Source organism: Hippichthys cyanospilos, chromosome 19, assembly GCF_059441005.1.
Source record: "Hippichthys cyanospilos isolate Australia breed blue-spotted pipefish chromosome 19, RoL_Hcya_1.0, whole genome shotgun sequence".
Lineage (NCBI taxonomy): Eukaryota > Metazoa > Chordata > Actinopteri > Syngnathiformes > Syngnathidae > Hippichthys > Hippichthys cyanospilos.
In genome coordinates this window covers 4,647,016-4,670,633 of record NC_142387.1, presented here as the reverse complement: position 1 = coordinate 4,670,633, position 23,618 = coordinate 4,647,016, and the positions used below count along the sequence as shown (strand labels likewise).

Below are 23,618 nucleotides of genomic sequence, written 5' to 3'. Positions count from 1 at the left end.
TTTCCAATTCTTGCAATGCATGTGTGCCTGCCTTTGCCGCCTTTTTTTCTCCCTCTGTCATTTCCCCCCGCTGTCATCCCGCTCAGTATGGGTAGAGGGGTCTGGAGTCATGTTTTTACCTAATGATGCATTGCCAAGAAGGGGAGAAGACTTGACAGTTAGGAAGCCCTTCTCATTTGCCAGCACCCATACAGAAACACACATTCCTACACACAAATGCGCTCATTTCTACCAAATACTGTTTACTGTAAGCGAGGATACAGTGGAGGAACATATAGTAAAGAAACAGGATTTATTTATTCATTAGCAGAACATTATTTAACATTGACAGTGCAGTAAATGCTCAAATAAAAATAAATGAAGATTACTGGTTTTGTTTGTAACATATGAGATGTTTTTCCCAAATATGAAAACAAATGTTGGACCATTTTTTATTTTGAGTCCACAAAAAGATAAGTCTGCTTATATGGAAGTCTACAGAAATTGGAACATCTATATTGTTGACAGACTGAAATTCCCAGGAGTTGGACTGTTTTAAATTATACTAGGTCTTGAAACGATTAATTGACGATCACAAAGGATTTTTGATTTGATCATATATTAATTCATTGATTAATCATTCCAGTCTTAGACTATTTAATGCAGTTTCCATGATAACCCCAGTTTAGTAATGCTAACACTTAAATGCTGATTTGCTGTTTAAACACATGCTTTAAAAATACTAACATTTTCTTTGACTGCTTAACCTGTTAAATTTCATGTAGTGTTAGCAAATGTTAGTAAATTCCTATCCAATTATCTTTAATTTGTTTAATCTCAGTTTAAAAAAAATATTGAAACACTAATACAAGAAACAATCAAGGAAAACACTCACTCGAGATTAATTTCAAATTCAATTTTGATGAGTTCATTTTTGAAGTCCAGTACGTTACAATTTGAGACAGATCCGATCTGGGCCTCTTTACTCACTCCTTTTTCACTCGCAAATGAGTCGGACAGAAAAAGACGCCTCTAAACAAAACCTCATCATTATATACTCCATCCATCCATCCATCCATCCATCCATCCATCCATCCATCCATCCATTTTCTAGCACCGCTTACCCTCACTAGGGTCACGAGTCTGCTGGTGCCTATCTCAGCTGGCTATTGGCACATTTCGGGGACACCCTGAACTGGTTACCAAACAATTGCAGGGCACACAGGGACGAACAACCATTCACAGACCCAGTCACACCTAAGAACAATTTGGAGTGTCCAATACACATACCATGCACGCTTTTAGAAAGTGTGTGGAAGTCGGAGGTTCAATTGGAGAGTACACACATGGGCATGGGGAGAACATGCAAACTATGTATAGGGAAACCAGAGTGAGCTGGAATTGAACTTGAGACTCTGAACTGAGATACTGACTTGCTAAGCACTCTCAAACCATGCTGCCCATCGTATACTCAAGCTTAGTTGGGAATAGTTGTCTAGGGAAGCTTGAATGTACCATAATCAAGGTAAAATAAGTGTAACATATAAAAATTGAATGAATGTGACGTATACAAGTGGTCAAAAATAAAAGTAATTTAGAAATATTCAAATGTAATGCAATTTGAGCAAAGCACTGTAGAATAAATGTGGTGGATTCTTGCATATCAAGTCCAACATGATCAAAAATGATTCTTGATTTGATAATGAATTCATTAATTGATTAATCATTACAGCCCGAGACTACTCTGTGCCATTTCCATGACTAGCCCAGATTGGCTAGGGCTGATTTTCTGTTCAAAGACATGCTTTTAAAATACTAACATTTTCTTTGAATTTGCTTAACCTGCAATGTGAAAGTGACTCCCATAACATACACAAGTAGCTTTAGGGAGTGGTTGGCAAATTGTATAGGATTGAATTTGAAATGAACCTCAATATCAATTTCATTCATTCAGTTAGAGGGAATCAAATAAGGGGATTTTCTTTGTGATTTTTTTGGGGGGGGGATCAGATAAGAGATTAACATCCATGTTAAAGTTGATTCATACTTTGTCTCTATCATGCAGATGCACGGCTTGATCAACAGTCATGCAGCCCTTCCATCGTGCATATGCGTTGTGGAATTGTTTCTATGCCTTTAATTTGCATGCAGATTTTCTCGGCATTAGCTTATCTCTGCACCCCTCCCCCAGTTTAGATCCTGCCTCTTTCCTCTGGCTTTCTCTTCCAAACGTCTCCTCAGTTTTTTTCATTCTCTCTTTCTTTCGCTCTCTAATGAGATGACATGGCCACAGTGTTCGTCTTCTACTGGGCGACAGGCTCTCTGTTGCCAATTACTGCACAGTCGCCAGCTTTCTGTTTGCCTTTGGAGATTATATCTCTGTTTGTGTATACAACCTGCAAATGAGACGCTCCGTTCAAAGGCTGGCGATATCATCAACAGTTGTACAAAATATGGCGGCTTGTGCGGACTTGTTTACTTGGAGACTATAGAAATAGATGCCCCTTAATATTGACATTGACAACATTGACACATACAGTATAACATTGAATCTGTTTACACAGTTGCATTTCAAAGACATCTCTATTTGGAGCTCTTTAATGTGTGTTTGTCTAATGCAATGTGTGTTCACGTTAAGGATGGCGAAATCAATGTACTGTTTTTGTTTAGCTATAAGAAATGATCTTGCTAATTAAGTATACCCCACAATGATCATATCTTATAAAGCTGCTGTGTCAAAGAGAGTGTGCAGAACCTTATATACTTAGTATACTTATATGCATGATGATAGGACTGGCACAACACTAAATCTAAAATATAAAGTCATCAAAATATCAAGTGAGTAAAAGGTCAAGTTACTAAAATATACGTCCGTTTTTTAAACACTTGATTATCTGAGATCCTGTTCAATTTTCATTTCAACAATCAGAAGCTTGCCTGAGCAGTTCCTGAGATATGAAGGTACAGAGAAAGCCACACCACTTTTTTTTTTTTTTTTTAACCAAAATTTGGTTGGGCATAATTCCTAAAAATGTTCTCAAATTGAAATAAAATGTTGAATTTGTTGTTTCAGCAAATACACTAAGTTGCATCAGAAACGGCTCGATTAAACTCTTTCCGTGACTTGGCATTCAATGACAACTCTATAAGACAACATAGCAGTTCAGCACCAAGGACAGTGGTCATAGCACACTTTGCTGCAATACTGTTTTTAGAAAAAATGCCATGCTTATAATGCCACACTTAGACAGCACTTATATAATAGTGTGTTCCAATCATGATTTTTTTTATCTCGTTTTCGATATGATTTACCATAAATTATACCTTCCTCGGCGGCTCGGTGGCGCAGTGAATAGCACGTCCGCCTCATAGTTCAAAGGTTCCGGTTCAAATCCACCTGGCTCCTTCCTGTGTGGAGTTTGCATGTTCTCCCCGAGCCTTCGTGGGTTCTCTCCGGCTTCCTCCCACTCCCCAAAAACATGCATGGCAGGTGAATTGGACATACTAAATTGTCCTTAGGCGTGTGATTGGTTGTTCGTCTCTGTGTGACCTGCGATTGGCTGGCAACCAGTTCAAGGTGTCCCCCACCTACTGCCCGAAGCCAGCTGAGATAGGCGCCTGCGACCCCTGTGGGGATAAGCGGCTATAGAAAATCGATGGATGGATACCTTCCTATAACAATTCTGATTCCATGTATTAGCCTTAAATGTTTCAATTTTTTTGAAGCTGCAAAGCATCAAATATTCTGACAAATATTTTACCAATTAATCGATGAAAAATAAGCAAACATTTTTGCCTGCTGAAAATTCATATACAGTACTAATGGTCTGTAACAGAATGAAAATATATTATTGATCATTAAGTAAAATCAGATGTTTGCTAATGTCTTATTTGGATTAAAAACCAAGCTAATGAGAATGCCTTCATTGAAGGTGACATAAATTGGAGAGTATTTACTGTTGCGCGTGTGTGTACTGAGAATATAACACTTTCTTAATATACTGTCTGGTGGAGCTCTCTCCATCTGTGAAATTTATGCAACCAGGTAGCACCTAGCGGGACTCCAAGTGACAGCAGACGGCAGAACCACTGGGAAATGCTCCTCATTTAGTCCAGTGAATTCAATTATTTTTAGGGTTATTTATTTAGCCTTCACATTCACTGCCATGCTCATATGGGCTCGTGTTGCTCAGTATGACTGCTTAAGTCGCTGTTTGACGGTTGCTGCTTTGTCTGCCTTTTTAATTCTCTGCTGTGTGACTCAATCTCATCATGTTCCGCCAAGTGTTTGTTCTTGTCGTATTAAATTCATCGTTTTGAAGATTTGAAGTAATAATGATCATAAAAATCCTAGATATGTTCTATTCTCTATCTTTGTTGGTTAAATATTATCATTGGGGCAAAATGAATTGACTTTCACAGTGCTGTGGTAATGTATGTGCCCTCTCCCTAATTTCAAGGTGTTTTTTTTTTTTTTTTTGCATCTCTTGCATCTACCATTTGGGTTCATTTAATCAGACTGATATTAATATAACATTGAGACAACTCAAACATATATAAAGTGCCGTATCAAAATTAGGGTCTGTCTGATCCAATGGGAAACATTAATTGCCTCTGAACCTAATGGAGGTCGTGCTAGCTTTGGCAGCAATAACTGAAATTAAACATTTGCGGTAATTGGTAATGAGTCTTTCATACTGCTGTGGAGGGATTTTGGACCAAACTTCCTTGCAGAAATCTTTCCACTCTGCCATATTGCAAGGTTTGTAACATGACCTGCCCTTTTAAGGTCACCCCAAAGCATCTCAGTACGATTTAAATATGAACTTGGCCACTCCAAAACCTTAATTTTGTTCTTTTGGAGCTGACACTTTTCCCCTTATTTTTAGAATACTAAGAATAATAACATTTTATGTCAAATTCACAATCAAGTAATTTGAGTGGAAGTGCTGGTCTAACAATATTTAATACAGTTATATAAAATACATTTTTAGTAGGATAGTCCTCCATTTTAAAGAGATGTTTTACATTTATGATCCATATTTTAGATGCCACTCATGCAATTCCGCTGAAAATAACCACCATGGCGTTGTTTTTTCCCTTATAATATAGGAAATGTGTATTCATTACACATTCAGCTGATAGCTGTAATAAATGCCAAAACGATAAGTCACACTTGATAACATCTACGCATTGAGAGGAAAGGCTTTTTTTATTTTTTTGAATGACATGGATAATTATCTAAAATTGGCTTTTTCTGCATATTGTATCTGTTTGCATTTTCTATTGTGTTCATTCATTTTATGGTGAATGGGGCGACACAGACACACACACACACCCACACACACACACACACACACACACACACACACACACACACAAGGCCCTGTTTCTGAAATATGAGGGCTTTATTTAAATAGTGTGAATGAACTATAAAGAAAGAAGCCGGCATAGATGCTTGTTAAGCCCTTTACCGATCATAGAAAGCTTAGCCGAAGGGGCTGTCTGCGATTCTATCATTGTCATGGCTGTCGCTCCCATTTAGGCTGTGGGACCTCACACACACACACATACGCGCGCACTCAGGGATGCAAAGATATGTGATCACATGCCCGTACAGTTATGTCTGACACAGCAAACATGCTGAAGTTTAAAATACATACAGTATATGCTCGCAATCTGCATTTAGGCAGATTTGGGGTGACTTAGAGGGCAAAGCAGGTCTGAAGCTCACCGTTACTTTGAGAATTCTGAACATTCATGTGCACACACGTCTTAAGCCTGCATAGTAGGTGACCTCGTCTTTTAGATCCGTATGTTTTTTCTGTGTGTGTTTATCCTCAACCTTAAGAAGACATTACCAGAAATGTTTGCCATTGGATTCTGTTTTTGAATCTACTCACCAAAGAATTGGTCTTGTGGTGCTTTTAGACAGAAGGCAAGTTAACAACAGCCTTCAAGCAGCTTCAGACTGAAGATTTGTTGCCTGGATGCCTCTCAATAGGCTTTTCTCTCACTTGTTTACCTAGAAAGGCTTTATATTTGTGTAAAAGAATGTTTGCTGAGTGCACTTGGTGGCTTGTGTGTTTTTGTGCATGTGTATGCAACTGTTTGCACGTGTCCAGCTAATCTATCAAAACGAGTGCTTGTGATGGCTAGTAGATGGATGACCTTTGGGGGCTCTCTAGGGTCCTGTGGCATCATGTGGTGGGATAGAGGAGAGCTGCACTATTTATTTGTACCCTGCTATGTTCAGGGTAAATTTGGGGGGGGCGGGAATTTCCATACTTTCCAGACAGAATCACACCTGCCTGCAGTCTCATTGAGCCACACATTTCTTCCTTATATCGATTCAGAACTGTTCAAGTTAAAGCAATGTTGATGAGACTCAAAGGTAAGCTGTGAGTATACGTTGAGCCAAGTGTTTCTGTGTTCATTTTTACTAGGTTAATAACCGAATGGTGACTGTTTGGACCCTATTTATTGCAAGACTTATTGTTTTAAGTAACATAGCTGCAAGGTGGCCTGCTAACCTGCCTGCTGCACGACTGACTGCTCATTTCACCAAGTGTGTCGTCACCCATCACATACCATCCACAGTTTTACCAATTTAATACCAAATTACCAGTATAAAATGCTAAACTTTGGATTCATAAAATTAAACCCTAAATCTTTTACCTCTCTATTGTCTGTAAATACCTAACTCACATTTATCTTCCACCCATTCAACGCTTAAATTGTAATTGTCAGCAATAATAATATGTGGACCCCAAATTACACAGAACACAGATACAATAACGCGTGAGGCCACAAGTAACAACAAATATCAACTCATACCTGATGGAAATAACACTTTAACTCAATTATATACAAACTAGCAAAACAAAGCAGAGGCATAATAGAAACAAACTTAGAGAAAACTGGGAATCAACATGAAGGTTGGATGCAACAAGGTTCAAAGAATTAGAATAATCAATAATCAGAAGTTGTCTTTCTGTTCCAGCTGCATCTAAATAATGCATTGATGGCAGATGGGAAACAGGTGTGCAGCTGGTGACTCCACCCCCGCAGGGTGAGAAGTAGTAGGGGGATACCCTGAGCAGAAACGTAACGTTAAAAAAAAAAAAAAATCTACCAACTTACTTGCCTGCGCTGTCCTAAATACCTTCAAAAAACTCATGCATCCAAAGCATTCTCAATTTATCTGTCCGTCCTATCTTTTCCACAAGAACAGACCACCAAGCTTTTTGAAAAACACCATCTACTAGATTCCCCCCAGCCCCTTTGTTTTATACAACTAACACTTGCTTACAGGATACACTACTGGATGCACCTGTGATATCATGTCTGAATATTAAAAAAAACAAAACAAAAAACACACACACATGCACGCACACACAAAACTGGACACATACAGAGCTGTGCTGCAATGGCATTTAGGAGATGACATTTTCCAAATGACATTTTGTCCACGGCCAAATCCATACTTGGGGAGCATGAACCGTATCGCTGCCGTGAAACACTGATGTACATCTGCACGTGAATTCTCTCCTCGTAATAAACCAGGGGCAACAAACCCTGATTGATCCGTCTCCAATCCAGTATAGAAATTTCTAGTACCTTTCAAAATACAGTTCCATTGATCATGGATCTGAAGGGTTTTAACCTTGGAAGGACCTTACCATCATTTTTATCAATAGACAGTACTGCTCTTCTTTTCATTAGTGCTCCTTCTGTGACTTTTCTTGCTTCACATAAACCATTTCATTTGATCAATATGTGGTGTCAGTTAAATACCTTTCCTATCATAATTGCTCATTTATCATGCTTGCTGAAGACAAATATTACTTAGCCTAATGAGTCCGTCTATTAGGTAAAGACCAAGACCCACAGATGTATGTACATCAAATACAAACATTAAATTGGATAGCACTTGACATGACGGTCATTCAGACCATACATTAGGCCAGTAGAAGGCAAACAATAAATGTATCCACACTTCAATTATAGGCTTGTAGTGGATTTACCAATAAACAAATCATGCCTTATTAATAGCTGCAATTGTCACATAAAACCTCGGAGAAGAACAATACATAATTATATCCCTTGCAGAGAAGCTAAGTTAACTGTTCTCACCAATGTGATGAGGTTTGAACTAAATGAGGGGCAAAATAGAGTACAAACACCTCTGAACGATCTTTCTCCTCACTTGTCACGACAGTCGAGCTGTGAATAGCCACATTTAAACAATGGCCAGTATCTATCACAAGTGAAATACTTTGCAACTTTTTGACTGCCTCCATAGGGGAAGAGTTTTGAGATTGTTCCGTGATCTGTACGTGAAATCCAGACAATCTGTTACAGGCGAGAGATAATCACAGATGAGTTAATCACTAAAGCTTCTCACCAGCGCACGCATTCAATCACACATGCAAAAGCCATTCAGGAGATGGCCGAATAAGTTAAATGATGTGAATAAAAGCTGATGCTCATTCAAGGTGCTGCTGTTGAGAAGTCCCTTTTTGTTTACAAATATGTGTTTAACAAGTGCAAATAATGATTCAAATAAACTCCTAATAAACATTTGTTCATTCACTACTAACCCAGTTTAAATTACTTTTTCACTCATAGCTGTCACTGGAACATATTTATAGCCTGCAGAGTAAACATTAGGCATGCGCCGAAATGAAAATACTTGACTGAAACCAAAAATGAGAAACACTTGGCTGAAAACCGACACCGAAAACCTACCCTGTGGCAGCCAAATTGACTTTGGGATTGGTAAAGTTCTGTCACAAGCAGCGTCCTGCACAGTCTGTGTATGACTGACGAAAATGAAAGAAAATTGCATTCAATGGCTCTGAATATTCTTCTTCTTCTTTTATATTTTGATGACTGTTTAAATGAGATTCATCTTATTGTTAATGTTTTGTCTTATTTTAATGCAGTCCATGCCTCCCGATACCAGTTGATCGACCGGTGGTTGGGGACCGCTGTTGTACATGACATGATATGACTTATTTTGCATTTTAATTAATCAAACACAGACATTTGGAGAAAATTGTTCTGGTTTTGAGTTATGCGGCTCTAAGACAATGCCCCAAGTTTGTGGGTTGAAAATTAGGGAAAAAAAAAATTGACTTATGCTCGGAGGAATACTGAAATTTTACCCAACCAAATGATTGATGAGTGGTTGAATAAAAGTTTTTTTTTTTGTTTTTTTTTTTTTAAGTGACTGCAGCGATGACATAACAAATTAGCAGTTATCTGAGTGTTGACTTGCATGCTGCTTAGGTCCACATTAGCGGAGGTTAGCCTAGAAGACTAGCAAGGATTCAAGACAAAGCAATGCAACTTGATTATATCCATTTGTATGTTTTGGTATGTTGATTATGAAGTTGGCCTTCGCAGCACGCTGTTGGAGTGTCATATGAAGTTGTTCATCTTCCTTGGTAGTTATTTTATTGGCTCGCTTGTAGTCCCAGGAAATAAATGAGAAGATCATCAATGCTCTTGACTTAACTAAAATCCTTTACATCAGTACTTGCCTACCAAGCGATGTTCATCCTGTGTTCGAGAGAAAGTTCTGTTTTTGTGATCATCACATTTGTTTTCTGACTTTCTCTGTTGTTTAAATTGTCTTTGGGTTGAAAATTGAAACACCATTTTTCATTTTAATCTTTTTTTTATTTTTTTTTTTATTTTTTTTTTTGCTATTTCTGGCCAAAATTTTTCGGTGGCCACAAATGAGGTGCATATCTCCTTTAAATAGATGTTAGATATTTATACTCATCAATGGTGTTGATTGAGTTTCCTAGGTTTGTTGTTAAAACTGAATAGACTGTAGTCTTACTGCGCACACACACGCACACACCTACACACACACACACACACACACACATATATATATTGTATATATATATATTGTGTATATATATATATATATACACTGTGTATAGATATACACATGCACACACACACACACACAATACAATTGCTGTTTTCTACTGCATGCAATCATAAAAATCAATAATAATAGTAATAATTCGGAGCACATTTTATTCATATACTTATCATGCATTAAGCTTTAATTTGACATGGGATTAAACTAAGCAGATGCTTTGAATGGCTTTAGTGTTCTGCATTCTAATCCCTTTTTCTCTGAGCCTCTATTGACATTATAAAATACAAAAAAAAGAAGAAAAATGCCATGCTACTTTTAATGCTGAAGGCCATATAAAAGTTGGAGCATTTACATTTTTACAGGCTGGTGCATGTAACCAGCGACACTAAAGCCACCATAAAAACAGAGAAAGCGGAGTCTGCATGCATATCTTTTTGGCCAGACTCGCACTTTGCTCGCAGCTTTTAAATGCATGCAACTGTACACATGCATAGACATACACCCCTACTAACTGTGACACACACACACACATGCAGACACAAAAAACTAAATAGGCAACAGCACCATGGATAAAAAAAGTCACAGTAAAATCAGAGACAAAGAGAGATGTTTTCATTTTGCCTGCTGAGCTCCTAAATAATTTAATAAGGGGGAGATCTGTCAGAGTATTGGTGTATTTGTGTGTTGAATATTTATAATGCATATAAAACTGTAAGGGGCCAGCTGCTAGAAGTCTTGAACCTCAGATCGCCTGCATTTTAAAGGTTTACTCCAAGTTTGATGCATGTAAAAGTGGTGAAAACAGAACAAAAAACTAGATGACACAATCTATTGTTGTATTGTTGTACAATATGAAGAGGTGATTTGTCTATCATCCTCTTCTTTCAAACAGACACGAGACATTATATTCGAGGTGCTATAATTGGCTACAAAGCTGTCCTCTGTACAAGACAGTATTTAAAAGGAGCTTCAGTGGAGATGCAGGAAAGAGTCGCAGCACATCGTCCTCCCCAAATGTGATGAAGCTCCATCTATTTCAAACATGTGCTCTAAGGCTGTTTTCTGGAACAGCGCCTCTGAGTTAAATAAGCAACAGCTATCCCCAAAACAGAACTGACAGGGTTCTGGACAAGGATTTTTGCAAAGTCGCTATTTGTATACATCAGCGTGTCCGTTCGCAGCCCAAAGTCGCTTACTTTTTTAAAGGAGCTGTTTTAGGTTTCTTGTCAAGAACACATGTAGAAATGTAGAAAATTTGAGGCCCTGTAACATTGTGTTACCTGCCCAATTTGAGAAGCTGGGAATTGGGTTAGGCTAATAGAAGCATCCCAGATGCTGAATACTTAGTTTCACTTTTATAGAAAAAGTATACAAGCTTAGTTGATTTATTGGGCTCTAGCTTACTGCGAGCTCAACTTCATTAAAAGTATGATCAAAATATACTTACAAGTTGTCAAAATGTTTAGTCTGCTTTGGATGCTTTTTTTTTGTAGTTTTTCTCAAAAATACTGATAGTAATTCATGATCACTTATCCAATAGTCTTACTCGTTTATATAGATGATGTAACAGTTTAGTTCTTGTTTGTTTTTCTTGTTTCCAATCTTCTGAGATTGCTGAAGCCCCTCTTTGGAATTCATCGTTATTACCTATGTTGTGTTGGTAAAAAATGGTGCTTCGGTTTGAGCCAAAGGGCCTACCACTGTGTATGCTCTCACCACATATTATTATTATTATGCTTGGAAGTTAATTACAAGTGTTCTTAGGCTAGTTCATTTCTAATATTACAGTTGGACATTACTTTTTTGTTCATCTTAAGTCCTTCAGTGCCATGGATCTCTAGACACAAAAGGGGTGGGGTTTCATGACTCGCTGGTAGACTAGTCGTCTCCCAGCTGAGAGGCTGTGGGTTCGATCCCCCGACCATCAAGACCATGTCGAAGTGTCCTTGAGCAAGACACTGAACACCCAATTGCTCCCGATGCTGCGTCATCAGTAGGTAAATGACTAGTTAGTGTAAAGTGCTTTGAGTACCCAAGGTAGAAAAGCGCTTCATAAGTGAAAGCCCATTTACCATTTACAAATTGTTATAAGCGGAGTGCGTGGAGAGAACCCAGGTGGGCCCGAGAAGAACATGCATACGCACAGAAAAACGGGAGCGAGGTGGATTTGAACAAGGGTCCCTGAACTGTGCGGCGGATGTGTTAACCACTGCTCCACTGACTAAAGACATCAAAAGGCACCCAGTGTGCTATTTTATTTTCTGTGGTTGACAGTCCAAATGGCTCTTAGTGTATTTATGATTACAGTTCCATTTCTAGATACATTTTGGCTGTTCCGTAATGATTGCAGGTTGCTGTTTTTTTTTTTTTAACAGCTGATATATGTATAGAAACTTGTTCCCAATAAGCAGATAATGACTTCCAAAGTTTAAAACCTGAGAAATAGTAAACAAAAATGACATTAAAACAAAAAAATGAGGGAGGGATGAAGAGAGAGAGAGGGGGAGGGAGAGAGAGAGTGAGTGAGAGAGAGAGAGAGAGAGAGAGAGAGAGAGAGAGAGGTGTCTTGTTTTTCTGTCTTGAATATATAAAGAGGCAGCATCAAGTTTCTTTCTTGTGGCCATCATCTCATGTGACTTTCATCATCACAGTCACCTCACTGTCCTCACCTCCAGGTATTGGCCCACCCACCCTGCCCCACTTTGCTCTCATTAAAACGGTGACATGTGCAAAAGGAGGGGCACGCTTAAGTCTCTGAAATTTGAACCCTTGAAAAAAGTAACATGTGATGCGCGTGGGGTGGCATGGCGTTCAGTATGCACGAGGGTGACGGAGGAAAGCGGCGTGACCTTTTCACCAGCTCGCATTCACGCGTCCTTTTCACCATTCCTTCCTTCCCCTCATTTTTCCCTCTGCTGACTGAGGATGGAGAGGGAAGGGTTGAGAGAGGGAGCATCACGTCTCAAAGAGAAGGTCAGAGCTCTGTTTGATAGCCTTTTGTCTCCCATCCAAAAACAGCACCGCTAATAGCTACCCATAGGCCACTTTATAATGATTGGGCCTTATCTTCAGACACACACAGAGACCATCAAGCGCAGACACCACGCAGTGTCTTTATGGTGGTGAGCAGGATCATTTGTCTCCAGTGTAGAAAGAGCCACAGTGGGATTTTTTTTGTTTTGTTTTTATACTAACAAAATGAGAGGGCAAGGCAACTATTCATCCCATTCAAAGCTCTGATATCAGGGCTGCAGCTATGTTATCTTGCACTTTGTCCAATCGTGTTGAGCCCAAATACAATACATTCTGAACTGATAACATGTACTGGACTTCAACAATGTTATCATATACATTAAAATATAACTGAAGCAAAATTGTCCTAAACGTCAGCATACAATGAAGGAAATACTTGTGTTCTATTGTCTTGGGTAGAGTAAAATCTGATCTGCATACTATTAACGCTTTTGCGAAGTCTCACAGCTATTTTTAACAAAATTTTGAGTGTGGAAAACAAAAACTTATTTTCTAATGGCAAATGTATCAGCGATCAAATATGTGGCTTATAAAAAGCTTGCGGCACATTAAGGAAAATAAACCAGTACAGCAAATTTTATTCAACATCAATTCAATTTGACAATTATACAGAAGGTCCCCCACATTTTAAGGCACTGTATTTTAAGTGTACCTTATAGTCCGAAAAATACAGTACATCATAGGGCATTACAAGTAATCTAATTTAATCGTGGTCACGATATTGGCTGCCATGATTAATTAAGACGATCCTCGGCAATATTAACATTTAAAAAACTGGCTACCGTACATGTCAAATCCATCACTTTGTCATCCTACCACCAGTGGGCAAAAGTGCAAGGTTAAGACCCCATTATTTTTCAGCTTTTAATTGTACCTTCCAAACCTTTAGATGGCAACGTTTCCCACATGTTTAAATGACAAAACCCTCTGTTTTTTCACCCGATTATATTATGTACCAGTGTGAAATGACATTGCGTTTCTCACCTGATTCCTAATATATACAATGCTAGCTCTCAATTGAGACCCATTTAGAAAAATCTGATTGGCAAAAAAAAATTGAATAAATTCAGTATGAAATGACCAAAAAAGACATTTTGACTGATAATTGATTAAATTTGGCTTAAATGTAAATAATGTGCTTGGTTCTAAGTAGGCTTCAATTTTTTATTGTTTTGCACTCAGCAAGTAAGTTAGTTGTGTTGCTTTGTATGCCAAGGTTTTGCCATGTCTTGCATGAATTTGTTTTAATTGTTATTTACTTTATTGTTTTTATTTGTAAGTATCAAGCCTTGAAGCCTTGTTTATATATATCTTGTTTAAAAAAGGGCAATAAATAGACTAGTTTGACCAAGCATGATGAATAATTATAATTAATTATTCTGATTTTAATACTGACAAATAATCGTGATTAATATTTTAAAATAATAATTCATAATTGTGCAGCCCTAGTACAGCAGCATGCTTGATGTTTAAAGAAAATCCAGCACTAAGCCTCTCAATTCCTGTTATGTTTGCTTTCTATCTGCAGATATTACTCGTACTGACCTGTCGGTGGCTGCACAAGCCTCACGAGCACTCTATCAATTGTGACTGCACAAACAAGTTAGCTATATAGATTAATCTAATTCCGTGGTTCTTAACCTAGGTTTGAGCGAAGTCAAAGGGTTTGATGAGTTGTTCTGAGGGCTTTGGTGGAGCTTCCACTGCGGAGGTCAAGACACACCCAACTCATCATGTTAATTTTTGATGACATGCCCAATTGACTGTCACTGGCTGCTGATCAAAATACGTTTCTTGGTCGATCAATGCTTTGAGGATTTCAGTGTGCCCAGTAATCAATATGCAACTGAAAAGGTAGTACGTCATCTAATGTCTTATTTTATTCCATAGTAACTATGTAGAGCAAAAACAGAAAGTGTTTGGCAATCCTTTGCAAGGCTAATGCCCATAAAAACAAAAAAGACAAGGGCAGATTTGCTGTGAAAATTACTTGAGAGTAGTGCTTTTCAAGGTGAAGCCACATATATTTGAATTTGTCTCTCAAGGCAACAGCAGAATTACTTGCATGTATTACTTTTTAATTTTTATGTTTTTGTAGTTAATGCACTGTGTTGGTTTTGTTCTCTAAACAAGATGATGTTCATAAACTGGTCATTTTATGCAGCAGTAAAAAAAAAAAATATACCTGTTGCGAACCTCCCCCCAAAAAACAGGTTATTTTTCCCCGAAGAGTGGTGGGGTTCAGTACCTTCAACAAGGTTAAGAACCACTGGTCTAAGTGTAATCATCTGGTAAGTCTCGCTACTGCTAATCACTGGCAAAGTGCTAGGGGTGAAAAAAAAAAAACAACCTGACTGCAAACCGTGTGTGTGGTCGGTCCACAGCAACATTTTGTGGCCCTAAAGCTCATCTGTTTATATTTGTCATGCATTGCTATTTTTTCCTAAACGTTACAGACTTGATCAATGAGTAGCCCGAAGTGCTTTATGTCTACACAGCAAAAGTATTATTGCTTGCTTAAAATAAGTGTTTATTGTGGGTGGAGCTGTGCCAAAATGAGTAGATTCCATGCTGTAGAAATCAAGGAGTGGGGCTGTAACCATTTTGTTTGATTATTACACATTATCACAATTACATATTTGATTGTTTTATGTTTAATCAAGCTTGGTGGTCAGAAATTATCGTTTCACACAGTAATATGACTGTAGTCGGTATTTATGTTATTTCTTTCAGCGTCAATGTAAAATTGACTCCAACGGTGTTCCTACTGCCATGATTATGCAATTAACTATTATTATACAACAAATTAGCCTTCATCATCAAATATACTATGACAACTTGGATAAAAAAAACCAAGGGAGGCTAGAAGGACTTTCTAAGACAGCACTGACCAAACAATCAGAAAACAAAACTGTACCTCTGGCACTTTTATTTTTCCTACTATTATTTTTATTCACAATAATGTTGCGACTAAAGAAAACACAACTATAGAATGAGCAGCAAATATGCATGATTGGATTAATTTTAGTGGTAAATAAGCAATCAACATTTAGTCAAAAGTCCAAATTGTATTGATCACAAAAGAGCTACTGCATGAATAAAACTACACCTGTTTCTAAAACTGTAATTATTCATATCATGCACTCATCAAATGTATGCTTTGCATCTCATATTACCAAAATGGAACATATTGGAAGAAGTTGTTTAATTTCATAACCTAATATGACACAAACAGGTTTCCTACTTGCCACAGTTAGTGAGGTGTTATATCGAGATACCTTAGAAGGCTTGGAGCATCCTGAGGCATTGTGTCATTAATTTCCATATTTCAGCTTTATTTAGTTTTTGCGTTTTGACACCTTGAGGATTTGCCGCTGAGGCAAACAAGACCTCAAAGCATTTGGGTGAAAAAAAGGAGAAGAGGTGCAAAGCGAAGCATCTCCTTTATAAAATAAAGAGCCCTGTAATTTCAAATTACAGGTTTTTGCTGTTTAATAGACCATGTTCAAATTAGCAGTGTCACCTCTCTTCACAAATTACCGTAGTGACCTGTTAGTTTTCTTTGAAGTGAACAAGTGCTTTGCCATTTTCCTTCTCAGCAGCATGTGACAAACCTTTGCAAATGGTTTATATATATGAAAAATGTTTTATATAAGTTAACATATATAAAAAAAAAAACATATATAAGGGTCTACAGCATGTATAAATTTTCGAAATGAGTTTTACATATGTACACATATACATGATATATACTGTACAGTACACTGATGTGTATAATACGTGTATACTATATTTAACAGTACAACTTGTATATAAGTGTCTACAGCAATTTCTGGAATATGTGTTTTATATATGTACACGTATACACTATATATACATATATACATATATATAGTACACTAATGTATGTACTAAATTTAACTCTACATACATACATATATATAGATTTAGATATATGCATACACTCACTTCTACAATGTAATTGAGGGCTTGTTGCTTGTGTATGTGAAAGTAGAAGGTATGAGGCATGAGAATAAAGTATGCATATTGATGAGTAAGTGCTTCCTGAGAATGTTGAGGGGGATGAATTGCATTGCACTGTGCTGTAATGTTGAGGAGTTGAGGGGATTGAGCTTGGAGACTTGAGATAGCGACTGGGGATCAAGTCATTCAGAGCTTCAAATGGCTTTGAAAACCAATCAGACCAGCACACGCATGCTTTACAGCACCCCCCCCCCCCCCCCCCCCCCCGCCCCCCTCCCTTACTCAAATCCTGGCATAAGACTGGTGGACTACAACACTTGGCCCTATTGATCCATACATGTGCGATTCACTTGAATGTACTGTACATGCATACTTTCATTTTATATTTTAAGTCTGACATACTTCATAGCTAAACTGATGATATATTTACAATTTAGTAATATGTTTAAATAGCCAATGTGCATTTGAAAGGTTAGAGTTCATTCAAATTTGACACCAAGGTTTTTTGTGGTGTCTCTTTAGGTTATCTTTAATAGTAGAAAACTCACAGTAATGTTGAATAATCAACATCTCATCATTAAATGGACTTTCATTTATATAGTGCTTTTCTACCTTGGGTATTCAAAGCGCTTTACACTAACTAGTCATTTACCTACTGACGACGCAGCATCAGGAGCAATTAGGGGTTTAGTGTCTCGCGCAAGGACACTTCGACTTGGTCATGATGGTCGGGGGATCGAACCCACAGCCTCTCAACTAGGAGATGACCACTCTACCACTGAGCCATGCCGCCCCATTAATAAGCTTGAAGAATGAAAGGAAGTAATTCAGAGGTCACATTGCCATGAGAAATATGGGTGTGTCCTTTCTGAGAGGTTAAGGTCTAAACCAAGGAAATGCTGAACCTGAAATACCCACACATGTTTTAAAGGCATTCTACTAGTATGTGATGATCAACGCTGTCAAAAGCAGTACTAAGGTTGAGTAAACATAATACTGATTCATCGATTTAGCAAACGTTGTCTCAGTTGACACTGAAACCTGACTGAGCAAGTTCAAATCGACTTGGTAGCCATGTATTCACTAAGCTGTTGTGCTACAACTTTTTCAAGAATTTTCGCAAAGCAAACCCAACACTTTCATAAGAATTACTGGTCTGATGCATTTAAGGCAAGATTTTTTCATAGGCTCTGTCCAAAAGAGAGGTTCTTATGAAAACTAGGCTATTTATTTTAAATCAAAATACTGCACTCACTTAAAAATGTTAACAAAACTACCAAACCTATATTCCATATCCTGTGAAATAAAGTACAATAACAACAAGAAAGCGGTCTGCGTCAGTTATTCCCTGCTGGTCTGAGAATGTTGTGGAGTCTGTCCAGAAATATGAGAGTATGGGCTCTATCAGATGGCTCAAAGTTGGCATGATGGTGGAGGACATATTGCAATATTCCCACCACACCGTTCCAAATGTCAGGATGACACATCTGACAGTTAAAATGATTGGGCAAACCAATGCATGATCCTTTAAATAACATTGTTGTAATCAGTTCTGTGTTATTTGTCACTATGTTCTAAAAATAGCGTGCGCAAAAATAATGAACCCAATCCTCAAATGACACATCCATGTGGGGATAGTGCAATCCATGGAGGAATTCCACAAATGTCCTCATTAGACTAATTTATACATTTTGAAAGGGAGAGCTTCGATGATTCAAGTGACAATGTCAACGAAGGGATTAAAGAGCTATTTTTGCATTTGGACTATTTTCAACCAATCACAGCTCCTCCCACCTACTCTCACATGCCACTCATATTCAAGCTAAATAAAATGACGACACCTCAATTTAGACATTGCATAGCTGCGTGTCTTCATGACTCGAGGCAAACATTGCATCACCACATACATTGTGTAAATAAAGTACTTTGCATATGAAAATAGTTTTGAAATGGAAGCATAACAGTATGTATGATGAGTTTCAGAAAGTAGACCGTTAAATGTAAGTGATGTAGAAAAATTATTTGAAGCTAATGAGCATTATTTAAACTTTTTGTGTAATTTTGGGTATAATTTAGCAGTAATTGTACCGTCTGTTGATCTCTAATATTCCAGCCCCATAGCATTCAAGCATTCCAGTGACAGAACACAACGTTCTTTTCCTCATCCAGTATTATGTCCTTCATGTTCCATGGCCGTCTCTTAGAAATTCTTCTTCTTTTTACCTTCTTGTGCTTTGTTTAACTCACACTATCTGCCTTGTGCCTCTGCAGGAGCTGCAGTTTGAGCGCCTGACCAGGGAACTTGAGGCCGAGCGTCAGATTGTTGCCACCCAGCTCGAGAGATGCAAGCTGGGATCGGAGACTGGCAGCATGAGCAGCATCAGGTGACCAATAACAAACAACAATTAAAAACAAAACAAAAAAAAAACAAAAAAAACTTCACACTTGTACGTGATAGGGGAGCATTTTTGTGTGTCAATGAGAGCTTGTGTGTGTATGAAGCCGAACTGTCAAAGAAAGTAATACAATGCCATAGTTGAGTGTATATTTTTTATATGCCCACCTGCTTCTTAGATGTTTGTTGTAATTTCCCAATCTGATAGAATGCCTTTATCAATGTATAGCAGGTATACAATGGAATAGACACATGTGGACAGTACCATTATAATTCTTAGGAGTGGTTTGTTCACCGATGCCACAGTGAGCATTAAAAGGGAAACTATGTATTTATAATTCTTATTTGGGGGAACATGCGTTAATGGATCATCTGTTGCTGTATCCAGTTTATTTGATCATTTGCCTACTACTATTTCTTCATACGAAAAAATGTGATCAATAAATTGGTCCTCTGAATGTTCTGAACACCTGCTTCTTTGCTAGTTTAAAATGAAGAAAACCGTTACTAAGGTCATTAAGTAACAAAGCTCACAGTGGCATTTGCATAGCGATTCAAAATTTTTGATCACATAAGTTTTCTTCAAGGGTTGATTTTTTTATTTTATTTTATTTTATTTTTTTTGCAGTATCACCATCTTAAATTAGCATATGAAGTCCACCGAACTTTCTGGTTGAACTTACTTTCCGATGATGCAGTGGAGTAAGTCAGATATGGATGAGCAGATAAGTCTGACCTACATGCTAATGAGGCAGTTTATTGCTAACATCCTGAATATTGTGCTTGCTATCTGCTCACATTAAATCACCTTCCTCCGGAATAGAAAAAGCCACATTGGTAGAAAGTTGGCTTTAACTTATGTACTTCTCATAGTGTTCTTTGGGTGCGTGTTTTTGTTCCGAGCTCTTCTGCAACGTCAAAGTGGCAACCTTCATATAAATGCAACATTTCTCAGACTCCCTCCAGCAACTTATTGTACATGTACGCAAGCCTGACTGGGGTCCAAAGAAAAGAGCCCTGTGGAATAAAAACCTTGGTGAAACGGGTTTCTGCCCCTGTTGAGGGGAAAAAAAGAAGTAAAGATTCACATCTCTCTCTCTCTCTCTCTCTCTCTCTCCTTTTTTGTTTTCTTTTATTTGAGTCATATAAAATAGGCGTAACACATTAAAAAATCAGGGAAAATCATGAAAATGCTCTTTCAATCCAACCAATCTTCCATGTGGGAATAATTGGCAACTAAAGCGCCTCTGAAATGTGTGTGTGCACAACATAACATATGTTGGCATTTTAATTAAGTGACCAAATCACATTCTTCGACCAGAGATAAGGGCTGGAAATCTTTAGCACTGAATGCTCCCACTGCACGGGTTATTTTCCTGTGTTTATCCTAAATGCCATGCTACTTGGGTTCATTAATACACACTTGTTTGGCAAATGTTATAGACTTTTCAAGCATTATTTGAATCATACCAGTTTGTGGTTCAAATGCAACTTTTGAAACACCTTCCCGAAACAGCTTTGAAGCCACCCACTGTAAAAGAAGTTCTACTGTAAAATACACAACATTACTACCAAACCCACCACAGGAACAATTGCTTTCATACCTTTATAAATATACTAATGAAATGACAGTGCAGCATATATTTTGATACGGTTTGCCTATGAAAGTGCTTTTATTGGACAGTATTATCCTAACTTGCAGCTGGAACAAATTTGCTTGATTCTTTTGATGATGTGTGTTTGTGTTTTGCGGGTGGGGGTGGGGGGGCACTAGCCCGTCTGCTGTCTCATGGTTGCGTCATCCTTTGGTAATCACACCAGATCTAGAGGATTAGTTGCGCTTATGCCCGCTGGGAGCTCATTACGCCGCCGAGTCAACGTTGATCCCCGCGTGCACTTAAACTTGTCAATGTGCGTTAACTCAAACGTGTGATGTGCGTTTGACGTCCCTGTCTGTGCATCAAACCAGAGCTCATGTGTGAATTTGTCCAGCTTTATTTCGTCTCACCGCCTTGATTGACGTTATCCTTTCATTCCGATTGTTCCCAGCCTAAGTATAGATAAGAGCATCTGTGATATGACTGTGTATGATCAGAGGCAATCTGATAGGACTCAGTGATGCTCCTAACCTTTCTGTAACATCACTGCTGGTTTTGCTGTGCTTTATTAGGCACTCTATGACATACATACAGTAATAATCAATGGAGGGAATCGTTTTAAGAAAATTAACAGAATGGAGTGAAATTAACCAGAAAGCAATCTGTTATGGACAGACTGGCTGTTACCTGCATGGTAAAATGCTAGCTCTTAAAATTAGTTTTAAAAATACTTGTGTTTCAGAAATTGAGGGAGAATAGTTGCTAACCTAGGATTGTCTCACTGTTCTGAGAATTGGAGTGCAAATCTTCGTGCAGACCTTTCAATGTGGTCTTTGCATTTGTTCCACATGGTTGCGTGGGTTTTCTCCAAGCACTCCAGATTCCTCCCACATTCCAGGGATGTGCATGATAAGCTAATTTAAGACTTTGAGTTGTCAATATATATTTTTAAGTGATAATGTCAATGGTTGTTTAAATATACAGTATGTTCCTGGCTGTTGGCTGTTGATCAGAGCAGGGTTATTGCATCTTTCCCAAACTCGACTTAAATAAGTGCCACATTCATCTGCAGCATTAATGAGGATAGCCAGTATAGGAAATGGGTGAATGGATTAGCGAGACTGTTGTCTTTTTGCTGTTTGAGTCTTGATAGAAGATTTGGAAAATAATATAAACTGTGAAATCCTGTCATTTTATGTAATTCTCAACACCCAAATGACTACTTTCCTGTGAAAATGACCAATCATCTCAGCTAGCAAACACCACATGACCAAACTTTGAAAACAGGTGAGTTATGATGTGTCAATACCTGAGCCTTTAGCAACTGTCATGTCATTTAATTGATATCAAGTGGCAAAATGGGCCACCCCTTGAGATGGATATAAACGGGTGGATTATGCTTTCTAATTCATCTTTCTCCAACACAGTATTAATCAGAATGCCGTGTAGATTCGTGGTGCCGCTTTGGAAATACTGTATTTTATTGTGGCGAATATTTTTGGCTTGACTTCCTGCCACAATGCCACATTTGACAAATTTTGCATCACCGTTTTGAAACATAATTTATTTATTTATTTAATTTGGAAGAATTGTTAACACCTATCTTATCTGTTTTGTGCCAAGTTTACAATAAGTATTTCATCTTTACAGAATCTTTAACTTTCATAACTCATCACAATGCCCATGCAATTTTTTGACATTTGTCGGAGTTAGAGTGCAAGTTACTTTCATTTGTAATTTGTACTTCCTTTGTATGTAGGAATCACCGCTGTGTGTTTCTGTTTGTATACCGTGAGCCTTCCTGTCCGCGTTGTCTTCAGTCAAACAATTCAGTCATTTCCTTGGATTCCTCTCGAGAATTGTCGAGCTGAAAGAATGTTTTGCACAGCACTGGTTTGGGACCATCCCGACGAACATCTGCTCACACTGTGATCTGCTGGCATGCAACACCACAGCACTTTACAGCAAGGAAACTCACTTTCGCATGTAGAAAGGACACTGCCTCATGCAAGCGCGTGACACCAAATGCCACACAGGCTAATTTACCATTTTTTTTCTAACGTTAGTTGTAAGTGGTAGCCGGTGGGGAAACTCTTTGCTCCTGCTGTCTTGCGTGTGCCTGACTGGATGTGTAGCTCTGGGCCTCTTTTTTTTTTTTTTTTTTTTTTTAAAGAGCTCAATCACATCACTTACACTTGATTTAGCTCAGTTGGAAACGCCAAGAAGAAAAAAAATGATAAAAGACCAAGTGATGCTATGATTAGAATGGTCTGAATGAGAAACCTCCATAGAGGAATAAACACTTTCAACTTCCTTTGCCTGATAGCTTCGTGGTCTGTGCAAAAAATACTTGACTGTTTTGAACAAAACTTTGTCAAAGACTGGGATTGGGGCAAAAATACTCAACTGCTCTTTTTTTCTGTGTGAATTCATTCTAATATTGCTATCTAGGCAAGCCAGGCTATACAGTACAGTATGTTCTAGGAATAACCCGCTGTGTTCCTCACTACGATGATTTACATCATTACAACGCAGACCAAAAATATTGTCTTGTTCTTACATTTTGATAAGGCAAGGATAGGAAAAAACAACTGTGGTTCTTGTAAGAGAAATTCAGGATACAGCAATGATTGCTGCAGTCGTGTCGCGATATCATTTGCGATACAGTCGCTAAATAATCATCTAATTGTAATCTTTTGTCATTTTTATGCCGTTATCACCGTTG

At 38.0% G+C, this 23,618-nt stretch overlaps 1 protein-coding gene across 5 annotated transcripts in view; it reads left to right on the top strand.

Moving 5' to 3' along the window:
- Positions 1-23,618, top strand: part of ctnnd2a (catenin (cadherin-associated protein), delta 2a) — a 243,524-nt gene that overhangs the window by 60,548 nt on the left and 159,358 nt on the right. For all 5 annotated transcript variants that reach the window (XM_088402108.1, XM_088402107.1, XM_088402109.1 and 2 more), the window contains exon 3: positions 19,172-19,284. In XM_088402108.1, the coding sequence (XP_088258234.1) occupies positions 19,172-19,284 (113 nt within the window). The remainder of the gene's footprint in view (positions 1-19,171; positions 19,285-23,618) is intronic.